General features: G+C 42.6%; 1 protein-coding gene across 9 annotated transcripts in view; it reads left to right on the top strand.

Annotated features, from left to right (window-relative positions):
• IRAG1 (inositol 1,4,5-triphosphate receptor associated 1) overlaps nt 1–24380 on the top strand; it is a 118931-nt gene extending 94551 nt beyond the window's left edge. For all 9 annotated transcript variants that reach the window (XM_081282057.1, XM_081282055.1, XM_081282053.1 and 6 more), the window contains 6 exons: nt 5460–5509; nt 6056–6163; nt 8009–8073; nt 16297–16416; nt 17661–17795; nt 20910–24380. In XM_081282057.1, the coding sequence (XP_081138183.1) occupies nt 5460–5509; nt 6056–6163; nt 8009–8073; nt 16297–16416; nt 17661–17795; nt 20910–21153 (722 nt within the window). In that variant the 3' untranslated portion in view covers nt 21154–24380. The remainder of the gene's footprint in view (nt 1–5459; nt 5510–6055; nt 6164–8008; nt 8074–16296; nt 16417–17660; nt 17796–20909) is intronic.
• The last annotated feature ends 2321 nt before the right edge of the window (nt 24381–26701 follow it).

The raw sequence follows: 26701 nt of genomic DNA, 5'->3' as shown, positions 1-26701 counted from the left end.
GACCAAGGATTTTAATCAGGAAAATGACGCGATCATATGTGTAGTTTAAGAGGGTGTCCTCCAGCCGCGGTGCATCAATCACATTACTGGAGTAGAGCACAGCCAAGGAGCCCATGGAGAGGGTATTGCAACAGCCCAGGTGAGGGGTAAAGTCTAGGCAGTGGGGGTGGAGTGCGAGCCTGGCAGATGGAGGTATTGCTGAGATAAAGAGCAGACTCAGGGCAAGACAATGTTTTAAAGAAATCCTCTCAGATATATATTTTAAATTCTACACAAATTGCTATAGGAACACAGAGGGCTGCCTGCTGATTCTGCTTAAGGAAGTCAAGGAAGCCTTCACAGAGGGATGGCATCTCCTTAGTATTTTAAAATAAAGTTAGGAGTTCTGCAGTTAAGAGGGGCAGATTCATCCCAGGTGGAGAAAACAGCACGGACAAAGATGTGGAGGTTGTAGGTGAGAAGATGAAACAGTTTGATGTGGTTGCGATGGTGGTGTGTGATAGGGACAGGTTGAAGATGACACCTGCTAGTCCAGGGCTGCCTGCCAGGCCATGATGATATCAATGCAGGCCTTTGTCCTCCAGCCAGAGAGGAGTCATTGGTGAGTCTGTCATATGACATGATCAGATTTTATTTTTAGGAGATCACTCTGACTTCAATGTGTACAGTACATTAAAGGAGTGTAAAGTTCAAGTGGGGAAGGATGAGTTAGGAGGTTCTTGCTCAGTGCAGGAGGGAGATGTCAGTGACTATCAGGGCTTGGGCTCTACTGATGAGGGTAGTTAGTAGAGAAAACGGACATTTTAACATCAGGAATCCTAGTGGAATGCAAATATCCATGTCACCAGGAGGAGGAAGAGTGCAGAAAGTATAATTTAGATGGAGAAACCTTTATAAACAGGAGGTTTCACAAGTTTCCTGGGAAACATCAGTGACACTTCCCAGAGTCCAAAGGCAGTGCACGCACGCTCCAGGCTGTCTGCTTTGGATCTTTGCAGCAAGGTTCCTGACTCCTAGGGATCTGGGCTTCTAGCAAACCACTCTCAGCCAGTGCTGGAAGAGGGGGAAGGGACCACCAAGGAAACCTTTGTACCTGGGTTATCACATTATTGTTCTATAAGGTGCAAGGTTTCCTGAGGACCACCTTATCCAGGATTCATGGGATGAACTTCAGTCTTGTTTGTTAATTCTACACTTATTAAGCATCGTCTGTGTGCCCCATATGATATTGGAATATAGAGTTTAAGGCACTTAGTCCCAGACCCAAAGGAGCACCCAACCTGTGGGGAGGTAAGGACGCTGTGGCCAGTGCCTTGGCAGAAATAAGCAGATTTCCACATCTGCTCTTGGGGGATAGGAAAATGCTTACAGTAGGAAAGGATATGATAGCTGAGTCTTGACTGATGAATCAATGGTTTGGCAATATTTGGCCTCCCTTCCATTGTTTTTCTAAGCTGTGCCTTCTCTTGAGCTGGTGGCAAGGGGTCAGCACTCACCCAGCAAGTGTGTCCCTGAGAGATGTTATGACCATTCCCAAAGACTGCTTTTTAAGCCTTTACATAACTTTTGACCATCTTTGTCAATGAGACTTTGAAGACTTCAGTGAAATAAAATATCCCTGATTTTTTAAAAAATGAGGTAAATTTTAAAAATTTCTGAATCTGCAACATGCTAATTATGTGTATATTATATTAAGATAGATTTTTAGTGGTATAAATACTCACTCAGGGAAAAGAAAGATTTATAAGGATCTTAAAGCAACTTATTTTCAAATAATTCATTTCCATTGAATGAATTACAGTGAGGCTCAATTCATTGTGTCACTGATGCCATTCTTTTTCTTTATAAAAATATGTCTGACTTTGATAGGCCCAAATTTAACCTCATTGTGTTAATTTATATTTCTGTGCTTTTACAAATATTCACTGAGATTTATATCTCTACTTCTGTAAATTCTTGAATTATGATGTTTGCCCACTTGTAAGATGGGTATTTTATTAATTTACATGAACCCTTCAGACATAAAGAATTTCATTTGGTTCTGCAAACTGGGCTGACTAGAAAACTTGAAAATCCTTTAACCACAAATACTTAGAAATTTCTAAAGGACAAAATCAAGCAAGCAATCTTAAAGAAGAGCTGAATCCACAGGAAAAGAAATTGAAATACTCAGATACAAGAAAAGAAAAGAGAACTGAAACCAAGCTGGCCCTGCAGCTTCCTAGGGAACAGAGTCAGCCTGAATTATCTGGGGGTGGAGTGTTTGCACTCCAGGGCCACGGCTGTGGCTGCTCACAACAGAGTTGACACTGAGATTCACACAGAAGGCAGAGACCATCCAAAGATTGTACCTTGGTAGAATTTTGTTGAGGGGAAAACAGTCATCAACCAACATAGAAATAAATAAGGAAGTTTGTCTGTTTCATCCTGCATTCTAGTAGGGAAAAAAACACTTTCTCCTTCCTCATAGGAAAAGTACACACCCAGAGTGAGGGCAGCAATGATGCAAAGTGCGGTGAGCTGAAAGAACAGCAGGATGGGGCCTCGAGGAACAGTCAGCCACTCAGAGAGGCACACCCTGCACCCAGGACACACAGGCTCCCTCTAAATAGCACCTCACTGAAGACAAGTTCACGGCATAAAATGATAAATACAACATCACTGAGAATCATCAGATCCACCGAACAATAGGATTGTAGCCTAAGAACATCGTATAGGAAAATAATTTTTTTTTAAAGATACCTTTAAGGGGCTGGGGTTGTGGCTCAGTGGTAGAACACTCACCTCTCATGTGTGAGACCCTGGGTTCGATCCTCAGCACCACATAAAAATAAATAAACAAAATAAAGATATTGTGCCCATATTAACTAAAAAATATTTTTTAAAAGATGCCTTTAAAATTATTAGAGAGATAAAAGGATGAATGGAAGATATGAGAGTAAAAGGATATAGTTATCCAAAAAGAAGAAAATAGAATTCCTCAAAATGAGAAACAGGGTCATCCCTAGCATGCATAAGGCTCTCATTCAAACCCCATCCTGAAAAAAAAAAAAAAAAAGAAAGAAAGAAAGGAAAAAGAAACAAGCTAACTTTGATCAGGACAACAAATAAAAGTTCCTGCCTCCCAAATGACCTATCAGTGTCTGTACTTCCTGGACAAGAACAAGGCTTTCTTCCACTTTTTACATTGTGCACAATGTTGACTAAAACATCCTCATCTCAGTTTACCAGTGGCCAAGATGGAAATAAAATTCCCATTATACAGAAAAGGTGACTGAGGTGCAGGTTGCTTGTTTGACAGGGAGACTTAGATTTCCTACTTCATGGAGAAAAGTAAAGGATTTCATTTTCAGGTTTGTAGCGCATCAGGGCTCTCTGACTTTAAAACTCTGAACTGATTCCTGCACAATAGCCTGTGGCCTGTAGGTCCTCTTTCTCATGGAAATAGAAAATTTCCTAAAAATAGGGTCATGGAAATAAAAGATTGAGTATCTGAGGTGCAGTAGATGTGGTAGTTACAGTAGTTGAGGTGATTCCTCAGTATTCTAGGTATCTTCCTTCTGGGCACCCTTCCCCATTCTGGAAGTTAGGCTAGGCATGAGACTGGCTTTGTTACGTGAGATGTGTCACATCTGAGCTGAGGTCCTTAGGAACTAGTGTGTAGTTTGCCCTGCCTTTCTTCCTCCTGACCTGACTATGGCCACTGCCCCAGAATACTAAAAGGTCCAGCTTGACTGGTGATAGAGTAGATATAGTCACCCAAAAGGCAATTCAGAGGGATACAGTGAGTAAAGAAATAAAAGAAACATTATGAGATATGGGATGTAGAGTCCAGAGTGAGATAGTCTGCAATCCATTTATTAGATATCCCTAAGAAGCAAATTAGAGCCAGAACATTCTCAAAGAAAGAATAGCTGAGGATTTTCCACAACTAAAGAAAGACCTAAATTATTGAATTCAGTAAGCACAGTGAATTCCATGCAGAAGACATAGCACACGAAAGAGAAGCTTCAGAAGAACAAAGACAAAGTGAAGATCTTAAAAGTCACCAGAGAAAGAAGAGAGTTGACAAAGCAATGGCAAGTCTCAAAAGCAATAATGGTACCAGAAGACCATGGAGTAACCTTTTGAAAGAGCTGAGAGAAAATTACTGACAACATAGAAATAAAAGTGAGATATAAGCAAATCACTCAAAATAGAGGGCTAGGTCAAGACATCTGGAGACAACTAATGAGAAAGTTCACCTCTCACAAGTCCTTGCTCAAAAAACAACTAATTTGGGGAAGAATGAAATTGAGTTAAAGAAATAAAATGAGCAGGATGTAAGAAAGAACAGTGACCAAACCAATTGTAAGTATGTGGGCAGATCTAAATAAGCATTCGCTGTAGAAAACAATAATGAAAAATTTTGGACTATAAAACAAGGTGAAAGAAAAATAGTGAAAAAAAAACATATAATTAAAATTGGGGGATTGTTACTGTTTTAAAGTCTCAGGAAAAGAATAGAGATCTTCATTAATTTTATATTTAAAGTCAAATTTAAATTTTGAAAGTTAAAGGAATACACTAAAGATTAGAACTACAATGAATAATTCTCAAACCAACATTAGAAGTAAAGAATTAGAAAAAACTTAATGAATAAAGCAGGGTAAATAGAAAATATAAAATAATATAATGGAAATAAAAATATATGAATAATCATAAGAAATATAAGCAGCATAAACCTGTTGTAACAGAGAACCTCAGATTAAGGGAAAAATATGTAGTTATGCACTTTTTAAGAGACACACCTAAAGTATATAGCTATGAAGGCTAGACAGATATACAGGCTAAATGATATTGGTCAAACTGAATTAACCTTGCAAATACCTGTCTTTTCACATATTCAGATGTTTCCTGGTGGCACTGTTATGCAGGTGTGATGCTAAACACTTCATATAAATTATGTCATTTCATGGATATACTAAGAAGAAGAAAATCCTAGGGTGGTGGCTTCCTTTGTTCTGAATCATTGGGCATGTGATATACTGAAACTACTTCTTTAGCAAGTTTTCATTCTTACCAATACCACACCTTCCTTGCTCAGAGTTTCTCTGATTATACCTCCCTTAAGTGAGCATGAAAGACCCAATAAGCTTTGGTGTTGCTATGAGTAGACCTCACACATTATCCAAAGCGACACCCAGAGATTGTGTAACGTTCAATAAAGACCAAAGGTTCCAGATTGTGACTTCTTATTAATGTCCAGTAGATCTAGGAGAAAGATTTCATCCAAAAGAATTCCCATTCTGCATATGATCATCTCAGAGAGTGAAGGGCCAAACTCAGTGTCCCAAACACCCAGACCATTGGGCTATTCCTTTGAAGGCCAGTTCTGACCATGGCTTAGTTTCTGCCTGTTTCCTGCTGAGGCCCACTTTGAAACTTACATGAGTTTTCTCTCTTTCCTCCTGTTGTAGAAGATGGGGTCCCTCGCACGGCGCGGTCCATGTCCCTCACCATGGGAAAGGTACGCATGTTCAAGGAATACTGGGGCTCCCAGAGAAAGTAGGACAGAAATTTCTATGGTCACTCAAGAAATCATTCACTCATGGATCATAGGCTCCAGAGACCCTCTGAAAGTTTACATTGAGCTTCCATATTTGCTAGCTTCACCACTGGAATGTCACCTGTCTTGTACCTATGTAGTTTTCCCGACTATATATCCTTTAAGGAATGTGAAATGGTGCATAAACTTTGGTGCTGCTACAGGCAACTTTAATACACTATCCAGGATGTTTTTCAGAGAGCAGGGGGGTCATTTTCATTCTGTTTATCCAGGATTTCATAATCTAAAGTAGGAACATGCTGAGAGATCCCTCACCACCAATAGAAAATTTGAGTCAAATTTGGCTCCTCACTTCACACTAATTTTCAACACCATCAGTATTCCAATACCAAATATCCAGTTAATGTCATTATAGCATTAGGAATTGGTAGGCTTTTTCCAGGCCATTCAGAACTATGACTGTTATTACCTCCCAGAAAGTGGGCCTGGTCACTTCTCTTCCTACAGAACATGCCCCGCCGGAGGGTCAGTGTTGCTGTGGTTCCCAAGTTTAATGCCCTGAACCTGCCTGGCCAATCTCCCAGCTCATCACCCATCCCTTCCTTACCGGTCCTGGTGAGTATGATGAGGCCTGCCTCCCATTCCTGGTCTACCTTTCCCTCACACTCATGGCTACAGAGGGGACCCAGATTGGGGCAGGATAGATAAGAAAAGGAAATCACCTGAAAAGAATTTGGGTGGTAGTCTCAAAACATTTAATGGAGACTAGGCCACGTGTATACCACTGCTCTGAGAAGAGGTCTTAGTGTCCTTGAGCAAGGCATAAGCAGCTCAGAAAATATTCCTTACAAATAATAGCTCTTCATGCTTGAATCCCAATTTTCCAAGGTGGGTATTTTTTTCCCCCACTCTGCAGTAGGTGTAAAGAGCTGAAGGTGAGTGGGAATGGGAGAGTTGAGCCTTAAACCCAGGCTCTCTGACCACAGAGTCTGCATTCTTATACCTCGTGTTATCCTGCCTTGATTCACGGCAGCATTGTATGTTACAGTAAAACATTGGAAACAACCCAAGGTTCATGCATAAGAGATTGGTAAACAAATTATTAACATTGCTATAAAGAGTTTCTGTAGAATAGAATTTTTGTCCATAATCCATTATGAATAATTAGCAATAATACATATACATCTATATGTATATACTAGTTTGTATATAGTATAACTCTGTTTTGTACTTAAAAAAATATGTTTCTAGATGTGGACATAAAAAAATTCTGGAAGAACATACGTAAAATTTAGTAATGATAATCTCTGGACAAATGGTAAAACATGAAATTTTTATTTTCCTTTTGATGCCTTTTAAAATTCCTATAGTATGAATTTATGAGTGGTAATCAGAAAAAAATCCATTTCAATTGCTTTAAATACAATTTTCTATATTTGTAAGAAAATATTTTACACATTCCAGGCCTCTGTGTATCTGATTAATTCTATCTAAAATGCTTGTAATTCCTTCTCCAATGGTTTCTCTATTCCCTGTTCGTAACTAGCATTTTTGTATAAACAATTTGTGTAAGCAATTGGTAGTTCAAGTTCTATTGCCACAGCAGTACATAGCAATATCTCTTCAGTTTCTTTCACCTCTTCCCACCTCAAGCATTATCATCTATGAAATGATCCTCCATTTCCAAATCACAAACACAAGGCAACCTAAAAAAAACCAAACGGTGTTTTAAAGGTTGGGGAGGATTGGTTAGTACATTTTAACAGACCTATTTCTTCCCATACTCTACCTAAAGGTGCAAATGTGGTTTCCAAATATTTCTTTAGACTAGTGGTTAGCAACCAGGGCTGTATATTAAAATCATAAGGGGACTTTGAAACCATTGAATGCCCAGGCCCCTTCCCCAAGACCATGGGGTAGATCCATACTTTTAAATCTCTCCCTAGGCCATTTGTCTTCCAGGTGGTCCTAATGTGCAGCCCATACCCTCTGGGACACAGCAAGGTGGGACTCCTTGGGAATGGTTCATACAAGGTGTTCCTGCTGGTGGGTACCTGCAGTAATGGCAGGCATCTCCTGAGAGTCATGCTTGGAGCTGTAAATTTAGGGGCAGTGGTGGGCTTGTGTGAGCCCATCCCGGGGAACAAGGGACCAGCATTGCCTACTGGCATTCAGTCACAGTCAGGAAATGGGACAAAGGAAAACGGAGGGCTCCCCTCTAGAATGGAGCCTTAAAATGTAAAGTCTTAAGGAAACAAAGAGAAGGAAAAGAGCAAGTGTCAGATGTCTCAGAGAAGGCCCCAAGGGAAAGGGTAAACACCTGCACTCCCATGCAGGTTGGCAAGTTGGGGAGGGAGTGAGGAAGGGAGAGAAACAGCTCCTCCCCAGTGTCAGCAGAGGCTCAGCAGCCCTGACTTCTGTGGCTCATCCTCAATCCTCTGTCTCCTGTTTCCCATCCAGTCGGAATCACCCAACGGGAAAGGCAACCCACCTGTCGCCCCAGCACTGCCTGCACTTTTGGAAAAGTAAGTTTGTTGATTTTCCTCTTAATGTTGGGGATCCCTAAGGAAAGTTTCCCCAGCTTACCTTCTTTCCTCCCGTTCTCGACCCCAAAATTCAGTGAAAAGAAAATTAAGTTCTAGGGGTAATCAATGGGACTCTGAGATCCACAAAGATTTCCAATCCACTTTGTAAAATTCTTAGACCAGGAAGATGCTCTGTCTGAGGCCAAGTGCATCCAATCTAAGAGCCCAGGAGAAACGGAAGTCTCTGCTGCTGATTAGGATTCTTGGGCTATAGATACAAGAAAGGCACAACTCAGCAGGGCTTAGAATATCAGTCCAGAAGTAGGGATGTGCAGTTTCCTTGCTTCTGGCTACTTCATCATCAGGCTTATGGTTACGGTTATGCTAGGTCCAGGCATCCCATCCAGACAGGACACTATCTGAGGAAATGCAGGCACCATTTCTTCCCTATTTCATTCTTAAGAATGAACCCGAAGGTTTTCTTAGTCTTCCCTCTTATCTCATTGGCAAATTGGGAACATGGTCCCTTTCTAAACCAATTATAGGCTTTGGGACTGAGCTCGCCATTGTGGGCTTAAACTATTCCTTGGAATTGGGGAGACATTCAACTTCCTCTGAAGCACAAGGACTCAGTGAAGAGGAGTAAATTCCTGAACAGAATCGTGTTGCTCTTAGGAGGAAGGAAGAGAAGGGCTGCATTGGCAGCCTGGGGGTCTGTTTTGTCTGACTTCTCTAGGCACCTATGCAATTCGCAGGTCTTTTCATCCTCAGCCAGAGCGAGACAGGCTGTTTCTATGTACTCAGGGGAGTTTATAACTTACTTTTCTAATTCTTCCATTTGCTTGGTGGAAAACATCTGGATCACAGCTGGCACCTCTCAGAACTTTCCCCTTGCATCTTTCTCTTATTCTTTCTCGTTCCTTGCCCCGAGACAGCTTTAGTCCTTCATTTTCCATTGCTGTTAGAAAAGTTTTGCTTGACTTGGCAAGGAATGTGTACATTGGGCCCCTTTTCAGGTACAGACAAGTCTCCAAGCTCTCCACCCTCAGACTTGGCCTGTGCAGTCACCACCTTCTCATGCACTGATTCCCCCCTGAGTTAATCTTGCAGATTGCCCAGCATTCCCACCTTTGCCACATCACCCCCTGAGCTTGGAGGTCCTTCGTGGTATGCAGTGCATCCTTCCCCTCCTCTTTCTTCTCCATCTCTGTAGAAAAGGTGTAAAGAAATGACAAATTAACTACCATGTGAAGTAACCAAGGATACAGAATCTTACCAAGTCCCTGGAATCATAGAGCCTAGCCCATGGACTCTAAATCTCTCCAGATATGGTCCCTTGAGGCTCTGAATGAGGAGTTACATAAACCTCTGTCAACCCTCCCTTCACCAGTTCCACTTAATTCCCAAGTCTAGACCTACGGAGCCAATCAGGGCAGATGGGGGTCCCCATGCTCCCCCACACTCTGATCATCATGGAGCAGGGCCTGAACTCTGTAGAACTAATGTGCAGCTGAGAGTTTCTGTCCAAAACAGTGGAGATCAAGAACATGATGGTAGGAGAAATTGGGGTACAAAGTCGGGGATGGCAGGCAACAGCCCCAAATTTAGAATGTCAATGAGTGAAGATCAATGATGGTGTCAGCTTTGCCACACTTTAGAATCAGGAGAGAAAGAGCCAGAGTGAAAAACAAGGTAAGGTAAGTAAGAGGTTCCCAGGAAGGCATCTGCAGCTCCCTCCCAGGGCTGACCAGAGAGATGGCCACTCACCATGTGTGCTGCAGGCTGACTCCCCTGTTGGGAACCCGTCCTGCAAGGATGCTGTGAAGAGGGGAAGGAGGAGTCAAAGGAGAGGGTCGGGACTAATAGCAGCTTTTCCCTCCAGATTTATAAAAGGTGCTAAGTGATTTCCATCAGATTTCATAAAACTAGAAACATTTTAGACTAACATTGAGACAGTTGGTGAGTGAAAATGAATTCACACCTTCTGTTCTAGACACAGATGCAGTCCATTCTAGCTACCCTGTCCAAACTGCTAAAGAAAAATAATGTGGTATAATTTAGTAGCCAGTGCTTTCTAGATTGCTGTATTCAACTTCATGTTAAAATGATTCCACATGCATCCAATAATTAAGCAGGAAGGGACCTGGCTGAGCATGTGATAGGAAGATCGAATAGCCTGTGGCTAGTTCACAAATTCTCAAAAGCTGACTACACTGCACAAAGTGATTTGAGAGAATTCTGGGCCTTGCGTCTTGTAAGACCTCTGGTGATAAACTGTTATTCATTCAACAAGGCCTGGGAACGCACGGGCTTAAACACAGGTAGAGAGTTGTATTCAAAGTTAGAGATTAAAAAGAACAAAGCTTGGGTCGGGGTTGTGGCTCAGTGGTAGAGCCCTTGCCTAGCATGTGTGAGGCACTGGGTTCGATTCTCAGCACCACATACAAATACATAAAATAAACATCAACAACTTAAAAAATATTTAAATAAATAAAAAGAACAAAGCTCAAGAGTGGTTCCACACCTCGGAAGAGCTGAATATTTGTAGCCTTTTATTCTTTAATTCTTGTGACATTTAATCACAGAGGACCAGGCACATAGAAGGCTCTCAAGGAGCTTCAGTCTAGTGGGAAAGGCAGATCGGAAACGGCCTATTATTTCACCAATGTGCTGGGTATTACTGGAAGGAAGTACAGGTTGCTAAGGGAGCAACACAGAAAAAAATGGCAGCTAACCCAGTGTGGGTGTAGGATAGCGGGAAGGAGGGGCTCAGAAAAATTCCCCCTAGGAACTTACTTTTAATGTGCATCTGAGGGGGAACATTACTTTTCAAGTGAAACCTATGGGTTATATAATTAGCGAGGTGAACATGAAGGAGGTTCTGAGGCAAGAAGGTGTGGAGTGTTTAAGGAATAATGATGATGATGAGATAATGATGATAATTTTATTTACTGCACATTTTTTGTGTGCCAAGTGTTTTACTAATTAATTTACATGATAATCTTATTTAATCCTTACAATAATCCCATACATATTTTATAGATGAGGTAACTGATGCTCAGAGAAATCATCACTTACCTGAACTCATGCAGCATAGCTCACACTCTTAACCTCTTAATAGACTCTCCCACTAGAAAAACAGGGGGAGTTTAGTGTGACTATGGGGAAGAGGATGGATTTAAGAGTTTTTTTTGTTTTTTTTTAAAGAACCTTGTGATTGGACGGACGTGCAGAGAAGGGGCGGGGAGCACGGTATGTGTGGAAATAATCACTAGGGGATCAAAAGAGCCAGGATGTGGATGATGCACAAAGCTAGTTGCTTAAAGGGTCCTTTATACTATGTACCATGGTGGAGTGTTTAATCAAAATCTCTAAAATCACAATCTTCTAACACTTTTGCAGTAGCTAGGATAAACACTAGGGTAAACTATTTAAATATTTCATATGCCATTAAATTTGTACAGTGAGCAACCCTCCCCCTTGCTGATAGTATTCTGGAGTAAATTATCTTCCAACAAACTTGTTGGGCCCTGGACCCAGGAATCTGGGACCAAATAAAAGGGAATAAAGAAGTTCCACTAACTCCAGTCATCTGGGCTGGCCTTGTTAGAGTGAGCTAGGGCAATGGTGATAGCTTAGGAATATTGCTGAGCCCAGGAAGATAAGATCTGTCCTTTGGAAAGGATTGTAGTCACTTTCAAATATTGTTTAATATGTGGAGAAAACTGAATGTAATAAACCTGCCTAGCAACACATTTTGACTAAACAGCCCCTCACTTTACTAAGAACTCAGGATACTGACAAACACTTTGACCTGGTGGACATGTGAGAACAATGAGCTTCATTTTAATGAATCACCCCAAAAAGAAGGTACATAGGATTTCAGGCTGGGGATGGATGCCAAGATCTGTGAGTATTTGGCCCAGAAAATCCCTGTGTAGGCACAGGCTGTGCTCAGCACTCATTTATAGACATGGAAAGATTTCTTTAGCCCAACCCAAACACTGGGTTCTCAGGAAACACAGAGAGGACCAGCCCATTTTCACAAGATTGGTAGACAGAGACTGGATAGATACATCTTGAAGAAGACAAAGCAACTCAACAAACACCCAAGGGTACCTGCTGTATGCCAAGCATCATTTTGACTCAAACACAGTCCCTCCCCCTGTGGCAACAGTCATACAGAGGAATGCACAGGAATATAAAAATGCCCTCTGTCTTAGCCATGGTGTCATGGTGTCATGGGGGGGGGGGTGAGAAAGCAGAGGGAGAGGGAGAGATCAACTTTAACCAGAGCGTGGGGGAAAAGGGAGAACATCAGCAAAGGCTTCATAGAGGAGGTTTTGAGCTGAGTAGTAAAGATGTGTAAGGATAAATGTCTAGGGAGTTGGAGAAGATATGTAGGGAACTACAAGCTCAGTCTAGAGGTTAGGAGATGACAGTGAACAGTGTACATACTATGTGTCTGCCCCACCTCCAATCCTATTGCTCTTGTCCCACTTGAAGCAAAGGTCCTCCACACTCCGAACCTGCAGCCTGTGAAAGAAACACAGCATCGCTGGCTGCGCTCCAGCCTGCAGGTGGGGATGGCTTAACTCAGCAGGTACCTTGGAGCCCACACACTACTCAGAGCTCCAGAGAAAGACTTCTACTGAAAGAGAGGCTCAGGGAGACTTGGAAATACATCTTGACACAAATTTAGAGGACCAAAGTGAGAGTCCCAGCAACAATAATGTGACTTGTAGGCAAGTCACATACTCAACCCAAGCTTGGGTTTGTTGTCTGTCAGGTGGGATCATGTCTTGCCTGGTGGCAGATGGTGCAATCAAAAGCATGGGCAGGTATTGGGCTACACAGGGTCCAGTTTGATTTGGAGCTGGTCATTTAACTTCTCTGAGACTTGGTTTCAACTTCACTTTTCAAACTGAGAACAGTAATCTCTTATAGTATCATCCATGAGTCCTAAGTGAACTCCTAGAACAGAGCCTGGTATAGTGTTAGCTCTTCTTGTCATTGGGAAGATGAAGGGAGAGAACTTATGTGAAAGTCCCATAAGGGAGCTGAAATGGACAGAAGCACAGAAGGTCCATGTTGAAGGGTGAATAAAATGGACTTCCGGGCTCTACCAAGGAAGTTTGTCTCTAGAGAGCAGTGGTGGCCCAAGGACTATAAGATTTATGATCATGTAGTCAGCAAAACTCGAAGGTGTGTGTGCTATGGTATGTGATAGTCATGCACTGAGAAAATTTTAAAGCAATATTAGGTAAATTTCATGTAAATTATACCATACCTAACATTAGTTCACATTTAGGGTTCCCATGACTTTGAGTTGTCAGAGTAACCTATATCAAGTTCTCCCTTGAAGATGTAAAATAATCACCTGGTAATTTATCAGCTTTGATTTTCTTTTACTGGATGAGGTTCGAAGGAAGCTCAGCTTGCTCCCAACATTTACCGATACATCAACTGAATAACAGTAACAATAATACTAATAGATATCATTTGTCCAGTGCCATATTCCAGAAAGTAAACTTATGTTTCTCCATTAACTCTAACACCACCCCATCAAGTATGTATTATTGCCCCCACTTTAGAGCTGAGGATCTGCAGTTCAGGAAGGCTAAGTAACTCACATGTGTTGGAGCTGGGATCTGGACCCAGGCTTGCCTTCTTTTCCCCTGTACTGCATTGTCCTCCTTCAAACTTTCTTAACTTTAATAAACCTCTAAGGGTTTGGTAGCTATAGAGAAAAGAAAAAGTGTGATAGCAATATCTAATATATAAATATATTTCTTAAAAGAATAACTGTCCCTGCCCTTGGCTGTAGCTATGTTTTTCTTCTCTTGCTCCAGTCATTTGGACAAATAGGAAACTGCACATTAGGCAAAGGTCACATGGAAGGGAGTGGATAATGTAATTTGCAAAAGGAGAAATGTTATGAATAACTGGTATTTTTAGAGTGTTATCTTTCTTGTCCACAATGGGTTTTGGTTTCCAGTCTGATGAAATGTAAATCCTACAAGGTCTAAGGGAAAAACTAAGAGATGGGAAACTGATGCCAAGAATGAGGAGCAGATACAAGGCTCACTCATAAACCCTGCCTGAGGTCAGGGAGGGATGGCAGCTGCGATCTCTCAGAGTCCTGGCTGGAAAGCCCTGCTCACAGTTTTGCCTTGTTTGATGGTTCCTCCATGACAACATTCCTCCCATCGGGATCCTGGATGCCTCAGTGGGCTGCAGGATGTGTAGGGAAGGCATGGCCTTGAAACCTGATCTCTCAGTACTTTAAATAAAGACTCAGCACTGCTCAGCCGACCTACCATGGTTTTCTAATATGTTTATTTTCCTAATTTCCCACATGACTCTTATACTTTCTGCTTCCTCCAACTTTTTTAGGGCCCTCTATCTCTCGCTCTCAGTAAATAACCTCCCTCTTTATGAGACATTTAAGCTGCCTGTCAGTAGGAGCCCTCTCATCTTCCCTCACTAGAGCCCCAAGATGTCTCCGTCTTCTTCTTCCCTCTGTTGTGACCAAGGGATCCAGATTGTGAGGCCTCTGCTCCTGAGCCACCCCCTGAGCTGCCTGGAGGAGAAGTCTTGATTACTTTAGTCAAAGATTTTGCTCCTTTGGTCATCCCTTTTTAAAAAAAAAAAAATCCCTCTACTGGATTATTGATGTTCAAATGTGATATCGACTCATGGCCACTTCTTCCTCCAAAATACTCCTCTGTCCTCGTCTGAGTTAAATGCCTGTGTCTCTGCCTGTCTCACCTCCCTTTCCTTCCTAAATCCACTCGATCTATCCTTGGCTCCCACCCTTACGTCAAGGCTCCTCTTGACCTCTGTACCATCATATCTATAGTCACTTTGTTCCTTCAGACTCTGAAGATACAGGGAGATACAGTGAACTCTCCCTTGCAGCACTCTCTCCATTCTTAGTGCCCAAGGCTCCACACTCTTCTGCTCTCTCTTGCCTTTCCAGTAACTACTTCTGGATTGCCTCTGGGGGTTCCTCCTTCTCCACCTAAGTGAGGAGATACTAGGGATTTGGTCCACAGATCCTTTCTTATCTTTCCTCATGCTATCTCCAGGCAATCTTATCCAATCCCGTAGGTTTAAGTATCACCTATATTCTGATGATGTCAATGTACATCTCCAGCTGGGAATTCTTCTGTGCCTCACTTGGGCAGGAACAATTGTCCTCTTGACCTCTCCATTTGAATACCTCACATTCACAGCAACTTTATCTTTTCCAAAAGTTAACTCCCACCATGATGACTCTTTGCAGCAACTCCAATGTCCCAGCACCTTTGTGCTTTCAGTCTTTGTATATTCTGTATCCTCTACCTAGGATGATCTTTGTGTGCCATAGACAAAGCTGTACTTTTATCTTTTAGGCCTGTGCTTCGATTTCAGCACTTCAGAGAGGCCTTTTCTGACCATTCACTCTAAACACATTCTCTCATTATTTTCTGTCACTACATAGTTTCTTTCATAAGTATCATAATGTAGTAAATTACAAATTTTTTCTTTCCTTTTTGGGGGGAGAGGAATTGGGGATGGGAGTCTTTCTCTTCTGAGAAGCTCCACAATAGCAAAAACCATCTTGTTATTTTCTTTTTTTGTTAGTGGGGATTGAACACAGGGGCACTTTGCCACTAAGCTACATCTCCAGCCTTTTTTCTTTTGAGACAGGGTCTTGCTGAATTGCTGAGGCTGGCCTTGAACTTGTGATCCTCCTGCCTCAGCCTCCCAAGTCACTGGGATTACAGGCATACACCACCACAACCAGCTCTCCTTTTGTTATTTCCTAATGTGTTCTAAGCACATTGCAATTGCCTGCAGCTTAGTTATATTCAGTAGCTGTTTGAAAGAGTAAATAAGGTCATGAGAATATTTTAATTCACCCTCACTTTCCTCATCTCAGTGCTGTGAGGCTCTGAATCTGTCCACTTATAGCACCCCCCTGGAATAAGAATCAAGGTGGATTTGGGCCCATGAGAAGAGAAGCTGGTACAGTTTTTGATGGTCTAGGAAAGATTCATAGAGTAGAACTTCATAAAATCTTTTCTCAGAGCAGAAGGATTTTTTTAAAAATCTAAAAGCTAAAGAAAGATCTGATTTTCTTACTTGTAATCAGGAATCAGGCCAAAGACATGGCTTTGTCTGCAGATGCTCAACCTCTCCCTAAAATGACACCCTGTGCTTCCCCCTTCCCTCTAGTGGAAAGACAAATGGGGAGCCAGATTGTGAAGCCTCTGCTCCTGTGCCACCCCCGAGCTGCCTGGAGGAGATTAGCCAAGAGACCAAGGCCAGGGTGGAGGAAGAAGCCTACAACAAGGGGTGAGTCAGACCTCGGCCAGCCCGGGGGCACCTGGCAGATGTCAGAAGATACCTTCCCACGGGCCTTTTCTTTTCCTAAGAGGTTTTGGGGAGGCAACCAGTGACCCCAGGGCCTCCTGACCCCGTAGGAAAAGTGTAAGACTATTCCACAGGAAGAACAGAAGGAAGCTGGGAAGGAGGGTGTGGTTAGGCAATAATAGACTGCTCTCTTTTTAGGCTTGAATACTACTGCTAGGAATGATCTGGAAATCAGGGGCTCAGGGTAGGTTCCTCTTGGTGGTGCTTGAGGTTTCCCAACATATGCGAGAAGCAGCCATGTTGCTGCCAACCATTACCCAGGGGCAGCTGCAACTCTGCTTCCTAGAACTGCCCTGTCATCCCCTCCTCCTCTAAACTAGAGTCCCCTCCAGCTTCCAACCATCCCCTTCTCTAACTGAGCTTCAGGAGCACCTAAGGCTAACTGTTAGTTACTGGGGAGATGGCACTGAGCAGGCTCAGACCCCAAGATAGAGAATCACCTCCAACCTGGCTTGATGCCCCCACAGCTCCCTAGGGAGATGCAGCTTCCTGCCCATCAGAACCCCGGAGCTTCTGTGTGGCAGTCACACATAGTGGGGGGACTGCTCCAGCCAAATCACTAAGTTCAGCACCATGCTATAGGACAAGTAAACATATGTTCAGGACAATACTGATCCTGGGAGAAGGAAATCAGAAAGTTCTCTCCAGGAAAGCCTATCTTTTCACCTACAACTGTTATCTACCCTCAGAATGTGTGGGGGCAAACTCCTCCATTGGTTTTGTGAATATTTACCGACTACCCCTCTAGGCTGAGCCCTAGCACTTCTGAAAACTGTCCTGTGCCCTCTGAGATGGGGATCACCCTCTCTGTTTTACCAACGAGAAGATGAAGTTCCAAGGATTACACAGAGAACAAATGCAATCTTATCTCTACAGTATGTTTTGTAGGATAAGAATCCAGGAGACCCTGTGCCCGCATTTTTTTTCCCTGTCAGTTTGTCACAGTGTCACATAAACAGGAAGGATGACTGAGGAGTGAGGGGAAATTGTACTGACATGAGCCACGTTGGGGTTCAGTGGAGCTTCCCAGCTTTTTCCTGTTGTGTGGAATCACAGGAAGTGCATCATTAATGGAGGCGCTCAAGTCCCCTCCCCTAGGAACTCAGGAAAGGATGCTCCTCCATGCCTGGCCCTTCCAGATTCAGTTGTTCCTTTTTGCCTTCCAGATATCAGGAAGGTCTAAAGAAGACCAAAGAACTTCAAGGCCTGAAGGAAGAAGAAGAAGAACAGAAGAGTGAGAGTCCTGAGGAAACTGAGGAGGTAGAAGAAACTGAGGAAGAGGAAAAGGACCCAAGAAGCAGGTGGGAAGCTGTGTGTGGAGACCTGAGATTACTGAAAATTATGATTCATTTATTTGCCGAATTGCACAAAAATCTCTGGAAATGTCAGTCCAGGGCAGTAGTAGGTCTGGGGCCAGCATGGCCAACAGAGAGACCAAGAGGGCACTCAAGATGGAGAGGTGGTAGAGGAAATTAAGAGCAAAAAATAGTTCACAATGGAATATTTGCAAGAATTGAGGGGTCAGAGGTGGTCATGGGCAGGACAGACAGCAATCAAGAGCTCTTGTAAGCTGAGAGAGAGTAAAGGATCCTGAATAGACTCCCTCCCAGCCTAGTCATGATCAGCTCATTTTTCAGCCCGCCTCAGGAACAATCCAAAACCAAGGAAAGATTCAACCCAGAGGGTCCAGCCTGCCTGAGTCAACCTCATTGTTCAAGGAAAATGGCATCTAGCAGAGCTGGGGAAGTGCTTCCCCAATGCTGGGACACATGGCCTCTCCTGAAGGATCCTCAAGCAGCTGGATGCTGTTCTCCTTATGGCTCCTCCTTCTTGGGGGTCCTCTGATTTTATCTTTTAGGCCATCACACTGCCTTTCTTCTCTTTAATGTCATCAAGTCCGGACAAGCCCTTCCTTTGGCATCCTGAATACAGTGAAGACAGGCTAGAACTTCTAACACTACCAAACACTGAGAAAAAAAAAAAAAACAAAAGAGAAATAAACAGAGAGAGTACAAGGAATATAAACAGTCTGGTTTACAAAGCACACACAGGATTTATCTAGCTTATTTTGATCTCAGGCAATTGTCATCCAGCTTCCATTTCATGACAGGGGAAATAAGGCTTTGCCTGGCATCCATTTATGCCAGCTGGTTATAAGTACTTGGCAATGACCACCTGTAGCAGCCATCACTCAAGAGTGTCCTCTTGATCATCCTGATCCTGAGAGAGCTTGTTCTGTCTCCCAACTTCTGCTCCCCCTTGGATTTGCTTTTTGGTTTTGAGAATAGACCTGTTCATCAGGTGATAGATACCAGGCGTGAGTACAGCCCTCAGAAGGGTCTACGTCCTTCAGCACAAGGATGTAGCTTCACCTTTTCAGGCCTAGCAGTGTGGTGTCATCTTGTCCATAAGGGCTGAGGTTGCTATCATATTAGCCTCAAGAGCCGTTGTCTTCAATGCCAGGAGATCCTTGTCCACCTGAGCCTCTTAGACACACAGTTGCCTGCAGACACCTGCTCTCAAACATGATCCGGTGGCCATGAAACTTTGGTACCTCACTAACAAGCCAGGTCGGAAATTATTAAAAATTCCATGTCCTATTTTAGTGCATTTTAAAAACATAAAAGCTAAGTCCAGCAGCTGGTCCCTTATAGAAATTCAAACATGAAACACAAGTGTCTTTTTTTTCTGAGTTTCTACTCTGTTATATGCCATAATGTAATCTGTTATAAGCATTGCTTTCTGGAGGATTGGTTTAAAAGAAGTGTGGGTGAGTCAATCCAACATCTTAACAATATTCAAACAGAGAATACATCTGACATTGATAAGACATTGAACAATTGAGACTTATGATGTGTGACATGAAACTTTGTCTTTTTCCTGACATTTTTTCAAGTCACTCTACAAGGTTAAAATGATATTTAGACAGGTTCCTTTATTTTACCCTTAACTCTAAGAAAACAAGTTTATTTACAACAACCAAAAAAATTGACTTCCATAGGAATTCTTTTTCTAATCTAACTTTTTATTGTTGCATCTCAATTGTGCAGGATGATGGGTAATTTATTGTGGCATATTCATACATACATGAAAATACAATTTGATCATGCTAACCTAATTTAATCTCTGACTTCTCTTATAGACCAGAAATGGATAACTACCTAAGGGTCACAAAGTCAGGTCTTTTTTTTTTTGCTACTGGGGATTGAACCCAGTTGTGCTTTACCATGGAGCTACATCACGGGTCCTTTTTATGCCTTATTTTTGGATCTCACTAAGTTGCTTAGAGCCTCTCTAAGTTACTGAGGCTGGCCTTGAACTTGTGGTCTTCCTGCCTCAGGCTCCTGAATTGCTGGGATTACAGGTGTGCACCACCAAAGCCAGGACTTAACCTCCTTTGTAGTCTCACTTTAACATAGGGTTAGGGTGGGATTCTTCCCACTCTAGTAGCCTGTTTGGGGGCATGAAAATATAGCTCCAAAGAGTGACTCCATTTTGGCATCCAGTCATATCTTAATAGGATCAAAAGAATCTAAATAGGACTGAAAGGAAATAAGGCTTACATTTCCAAGCTCTACCTTCTCAATAATTGTGAAAATAGCTAGTAGTTTTCATATCAGCCAGCATGCTCTTTTTTTATTGCTAAATTGTGCCTGAAATGATCTGATGGGGTTCTCACATGTACAAGAAACAAATCACTGTTCCCTATGGCCTTAATATGGGAGGCAAACATTCTGAGCATTTGGCCCCTTTCTAAGGAGTTGAGTTTTTCAATTCATGGCAAGTTTTCCACTCTCTACTAACTCTGACTTAGAGCTCCCTACTTCTCAGCAACAGGCCTTCTGGTAGAAAATCAAGCTGCTTTTGAGAGCTTAGCACAGTTCTTCCACTCTGGACACAGTTGGAGATAGAACTGAGAACAATGAGTTATGCTTCTTAGCACTGATGCAGGGTACAGGTTAGAACTTGGAACGGATCGCTAATAAAGCTAAAAGCAGTGGCATGCTGATGCTATCTGATCCATGGGAGTATGGATCAGCCAACCTTGCACTCTGGGGCTCAAAAGAGTGCAGATATCAGTGATCATCCCATGAATAGATGAGAGCATGTGTGGATGGGTGAATGATCAAACAAGTAATAGAATGTTCCTGACCAGTAGCTCTCACCATCAATGCTATAGACCAGTGGTGTCAAAACCATCTAGGGGAATGTGACTATAGATTCCTAGACCATAACTCTGGAGATTCTCATTCAGTAGGCCTGAGGTATTTTGAAAAATTGCTGCCAAGATCCATGCATAGCTGAGAACCACTGCTCTGGATAGCATAGGAGGAATCCCCAGACAGAGAGCATGGGTCTGGGCATCATACATTGGCCCAATATACTAAGCCCTCCACCTGTTTTTTCATTGACAGCAAACTTGAAGAATTGGTCCATTTCTTACAAGTCATGTATCCCAAACTGTGTCAGCACTGGCAAGTGATCTGGATGATGGCTGCTGTGATACTGGTCTTGACTGTTGTGCTGGGACTCTACAATTCCTATAACTCTTGTGTGGAGCAGGCTGATGGGCCCCTTGGAAGATCCACTTGCTCAGCAGCCCAAAGGGACTCCTGGTGGAGCTCAGGACTCCAGCATGAGCAGCCTACAGAGCAGTAGGAAACCTGATTCCTAGCCAATGCCCTGCTCCAGGACATCAGCCACCACCTTGTCCCCAAGTCTAGTGCATCAGGTTCAGGTCCATGGATGTCCTGCCACCCCTCCCGTTGGGGGATGAGGAGGGCTTCTCTTCACACTTGGCACCACTGTGGGAATTATTCAGACCACAGTAACTTGATGTTCTTGGAGGATCAACAAACCTGCTTGGAAAAGCATCTGGTGGATGAAAAAGTGACTGTCACCAAGGAAGTCTAGGCAAAGGGAAGGTCTCCTGATCCTAGCTCAGATGGCTAGGGAGAATTAATACACCTTCACTGGGGGACAGTAAGAAGCTCACTCTCCCCTTTTCCTCTCAGCAGTTGGGTACCAGGAAGAATTGTGCTTAACAGCTAACACTGGCCCTAAGAGTCAGACCTAGAATTCTGAGTCACACGTGAATATCTTCCCAATTCCCATCTCATTTTCCATAACACTCCTTTGGCCTCTCTTTCTCCCCTTCAGAATCAGTTTCTTTTCACAGAATAGGAAAGGTTTCTCAGAAAAATGGACAGGCCAGATTTAGCTCAGTGCTTGAAATGAAATATGGGAAGATGCAAATCAAGGTCTGTGCATCTGTACACAAACACAACACCCACAACACGCGTGTGCACGAAGCCAACAACCCTCCAAAAGTGTGCTCTAAAGAAATACGATGCGTATCAAGCCAACCCATAGATTTTCACTCAATGTGGGGCAGTCACAGCACCTGTACAGTGAACTATCCACACAGAATGAAGATGTTTGAAAAACACTGAAAACTTGTGGCTTCTATGGCAGACTTGCTGGTCTCCATGTCAGATGCCAACTCTAAGCTGCTGTACAGCACAGTCTGTTTCCTATTTGTTCTCTCCCTTTGAAAGTAGTTAACCCACCTCTCAAGTGAGCAAGGAGAAATGGTGTGCTTTCAGCTTCAAGCTTTCGCTCTAGGGGGGTCACATGAAAGGGGGAAATTGCACTTTCGGGCTTCCGTTGCAACGGGATTTCCAAACCTCGCATACGCTCTAGAGCATTCCCAATTGTTCAGCGCAGAGCTGAAGGAGCAAATCTCCAATTTGATGTCACTCCCCCCCTTTTCAGCCACTGCCTTCATCAGCCCTCATCAGTTTGGTGGTGGTGGTGGGTGTTGGCTTCAGTATGGGTTCTATGTGGTTGCCTTAGGTTTTGTTTGCTATTGTTTACTTTTGCAGCCAACATTCATATAGAACTTACTCTGAGCCAAGAACTATTCTCAGTATTATATGAGAATATTAATTCGTTTAGTCCTCAAGGGGAAAAAAAAACCTCTGAGATGGATATTATTCTTTCCATTTTCAGATAAGGAAACTAAAGCACAAAAAAAGATAAGTAACTTGTTAAGAACACACAGCTAGTAAATCATGGAGCTAGCTCTCCAAACAGGGTGGACTGTTTCTAGGGACTATACCCTTAACCCCGCACTATATTGCTTCTCCAGTGGTCTCCTAGCTGCATGCCTGTCCTCCCAGTCTCACTCACCCAATTGGTCCTTCAGCTCTTCCAAGGCACCTCTGCTTCCCAAACTATGACTGTTTCCCAAACTATTGCTTCCCAAATTATGCTGTTCTAGATCTCCAGTCATTAGTTTTTCTCTTGCTCTTCTTTTCTTTTATTTTGTTCACTCTTGAGGGCCAAGTGCAAAAATCGCCCCTCCATACAGGCTTTAATGACCTTTTCCCCACACTCTCCCCACACCCCACATAATGGTTCATACCCTCTATGCTTTCTGGCTCTTAAGTATTTTCATTATTTACCTATACCCACCATCTATCACCATAATTTATTTCTATTATCTGTTCCTCCAAGCATTTTTCCTCAAAGACAAGAACCATGTCTTACCCATCTGTTGGGTAGGTACCTAACATGGTGGCTGATGCTTTGGAGGGGGTCATTAAATATTGGTCAAAAGAAGAAGTGGAACATTTAAGGTGGTGGAGAGCACCCTGGGACTGCTGAGATTTTTGCAGTTTTCCCAGTACCAGCACCAGCACCACCTCATCTCTACGAGAAGAATCACATTTTTGTTGACCTGAGATTGTTTTAATATTTCTCAGGCTATTCTGTGAAGAGCAGGAATGCAACCAGGCCAGCAGCAACACTGTTTCCAAGTTCAAGGATGGGCTCAACACAATCACTCCCTTCAAATAGTCACCTTTAGACTAGACCCCACTTTAAAACTGCATGTTTATTGAAGGGGGTGTCCTTTACAGTGGCTGGAAAATGACTGAGAGAGAAGCCCAAACCAGGGTTGACCAAGGATGTGCCATTAAGGTAAAGAGGTGCAGAACAAAGTAGAGGGACTTTGGAGGCATGGGTGGATGGTTTACCTGGCCTCTTCCAGTAGGCACAGATACAACTAACTGAAGAAGCTTTAGTTACACAAGGCCCTCAGAGCCAAAGGCAGGCTGTGAATGGAGATCCAGAGAGAACAGCTCTAGAACAAGACTCTAAGTGGCCAACATCCAATGTCAGCCCCCCATAAAGAAGGACTAGGCTGAGTTGGCCCATTACCCACTTGGCATAAGGTTCCCATCCCTGTTTCCAGGTGAGACAAGGCAAGGAGAGCTGGTGCTGAGAGCTTCTGCACCTCCAGCTTCCCCCACAGAAAGGCCCTCAGAGAACTTCAGACACAAGCCCTTGCCCACAATACTCCATTTGTGAGTTAGGAAAGTTGAGGAAGAGGATGCTCCAAAAGGGAGCATAAGAGTAGCCATATTTACATAGGCATGGCTGAAAAAGTACTCATCAGTCTGTTTTTTTCTGGAAGCAAAGATCAACCTGAAGTAGTTGTATCTGCTGCCAAAGCAGTTGTGAAAGGGAAGAAGACCTGTATTTCTAATATGACATTGATCTGAAACAAAGTTCCCCTCAAAATGCCTCTGACATTGCTGCTGAGCCATAGATGTCTGGTTGCCTACCTTCAGTTGCAAAGTGATGTGTGGTTTGCATCATTGTTGACCTCACCTCCTGAAAGACCTTCACTTTCTGGCTGCCGCAAAGTCGTGTGTGCTGCTCCCCATGAACAGCCTGGCAGAGTCAAACGGGAAGGGAGACGCTGGATTTGTGTATCACTGGCTGTCAGTTGCTAATGTTGTTAAGCCTCACACAGGTGTGCTAGCATTGAACTATAAAGTGTCACATACCTGAGTTTGAAAAATAAAAGCACATTTCTAAACCTTTGGCAGCAGCCAAATGCCTCTTCATTTTATGGAGTGGAGCCACAGTCTTATTCCAAACCTGAACAGGATTCCTTTGGATATGAGTTCCTCCCAGAACCAAGCCAGAGGTCCCCAGCTGTGTTAGTCAGCTTTTTTGTCACTGTGACTAAAATACCTGACAGTAACATCTTAGAGGATTTAGAGGAGAAAAGGTTTATTTTCGGCTTACAGTTTCAGAGGCTCAGTACATGGTCAGCAACTCCACTGCTCTGAGCCTGAGGTGAGGCAGAACATCATGGCAGAAGAGTGTAAAGGAGAAAAGCTACTCAGCTCAGGGTGCCCAAGAAACAGAGAGAGGGGAGAAGTCAGGGGAGCAAGATATAATCCCCAAGGGCACACTCCCAGAGACTTACTTCCTCCAGCCATACCCCACCTGCCTACAGTTACCACCCTGTAGAATAATTCTTTCAAATTATTAATCCATCAATAATTCATCAATTGATTAGGTCACAATTCTCATATTCATTTCACTTCTGAACATTCCTGCATTATCTATCACATAAGCTAATCGAAGAACATCTCATATCCAAACCATTAAGGCAACCATTGGGTCATTGTAATATGAGTTTACCTCACAGGGGCTGGATCAGTTCCTGTCCTTCATTCTTTGCCCATTCCTGGTTCTAGTTTCCTGTTTCTTCCTCGTATATGATTTTTTTCATTAATATATTTTACTATGTGATAGAAACTACTAAGTTTTCACCAACCCTATTTCCATTTTTTCTTTTTTTTAATTTATATATGACAGCGGAATGCATTACAATTCTTATTACCCATATAGAGCACAATTTTCGTATCTCTGGTTGTATACAAAGTATATTCATACCAATTCATGTTTTCATACATATACTTTAGATAATAATGACCATCACATTCCACCATCATTTCTAACCCCATGCCCCCTCCCTACCCCTCCAATCCCTTTCAGGGGAATGTGGACCATGTGGATCTAGTGTCCTAAAAACAAACTCTTCTTCCTAATATTCCACACTTTGTTCATTCTCTTTTCTACTGCTCAAAATCAGAGGATTCTGAGAAGGCATCTGAAGCCTGATAAGATAAGCAGAACCCCTGAATGGAGCAGGTCTCTGATGAGTACTTACAACATCAAACTGTGACATGAGTAAGAAGTAAAAGTTTAGTGTGTTAAGCCACTAAAAATCAAGAAAGTTTGTTACAGCAACTTACCTATCCTGAAGAATGTATATATTTGTACCTGAAATAGGGGTGGTTTAATAATAAAATTTTAAAATTTGAGAAAGTGGCTTAACAGTCAAGTATTGAACAACAAGCTAATTTGGAGAGCTGGAAAGATAATGGCCCATGTTGTGAATAAAACAAAAACATTTGGTGAAGTCCTACCCATGATAATTTGAAAGGCATTCCATGGGTACCTTATAATTCTAGAAGAAGTGAGTGGAAGAACAGAAGCATTGGAATATGTGGGCCTCTATTGGCTGCCTTTGACAAGCTATTTCAAGAAAAGGTAGCACTTGCGGGGCTGGGGTTGTGGTTCAGTGGTAGAGGACTTGCCTAGCATGTGTGAGGCACTGGGTTCAATTCTCAGCACCACATGTAAATAAATTTTTAAAAAGGCCCATCAACAACTAAAAAAGTAACTTAAAAAAAAGAAATAAAAGACCAAAATAAAAAAGAAAGAAAGAAAGAAAGAGAGCACTTAGGAAAGAATTGCCTATTTTGAAGCAGAAATAAAAAACAATATAGAGAACTTGTAGGGACTTAAGGGTTAGAAAACCTGATTCCTTCTATATCCCAAACAAACTAAATACAAGTTAGAGAGAAAAAGAACCACTAAAATGTCTCAGTTGAACAGACCAACTTAGCCTTATGGAAAAGAATAGATGCAGGATGTGGCTCTCCCATTAGTGGTTCCAAACGAAGTTAGGTTAGCCACAAGAAAGTATTGGGACAGGTAAAGCAGAAACAGATTTAGAAAATAATCCTGACAGAGGATTTGGGCTATGATTATTGGCACATGGAAGCAAATAGATCATAAATCTATATTTGTGAGGGAATCATATTTACAAAGAAACATAAGCCAGAACTGAAAGCCTCTTCAGAAAACCACCATTGAGATCCAGCGCTTAGGCCAGTGAGAAGGTGTGCTCCATAATAGCTGCTTCAAATATGGCCAATAAAGATATATGATGAAAGGCCTCCAAGAAAGAAAACAAGGGCCACAGAGATCAGTGGACACTGGAGTTTCAAAGTAGAATCGGGAGCTAATCAAGGGCAGGTCACGGTGGTAGGCAGAA

This window comes from Spermophilus citellus (assembly GCF_964194105.1).
Source record: "Spermophilus citellus genome assembly, chromosome: 2".
In the NCBI taxonomy this organism is placed as follows: Eukaryota; Metazoa; Chordata; class Mammalia; order Rodentia; family Sciuridae; genus Spermophilus; species Spermophilus citellus.
Note: the sequence above shows the minus strand (reverse complement) of the source record. Positions and strands in the feature narration are given on the sequence as shown.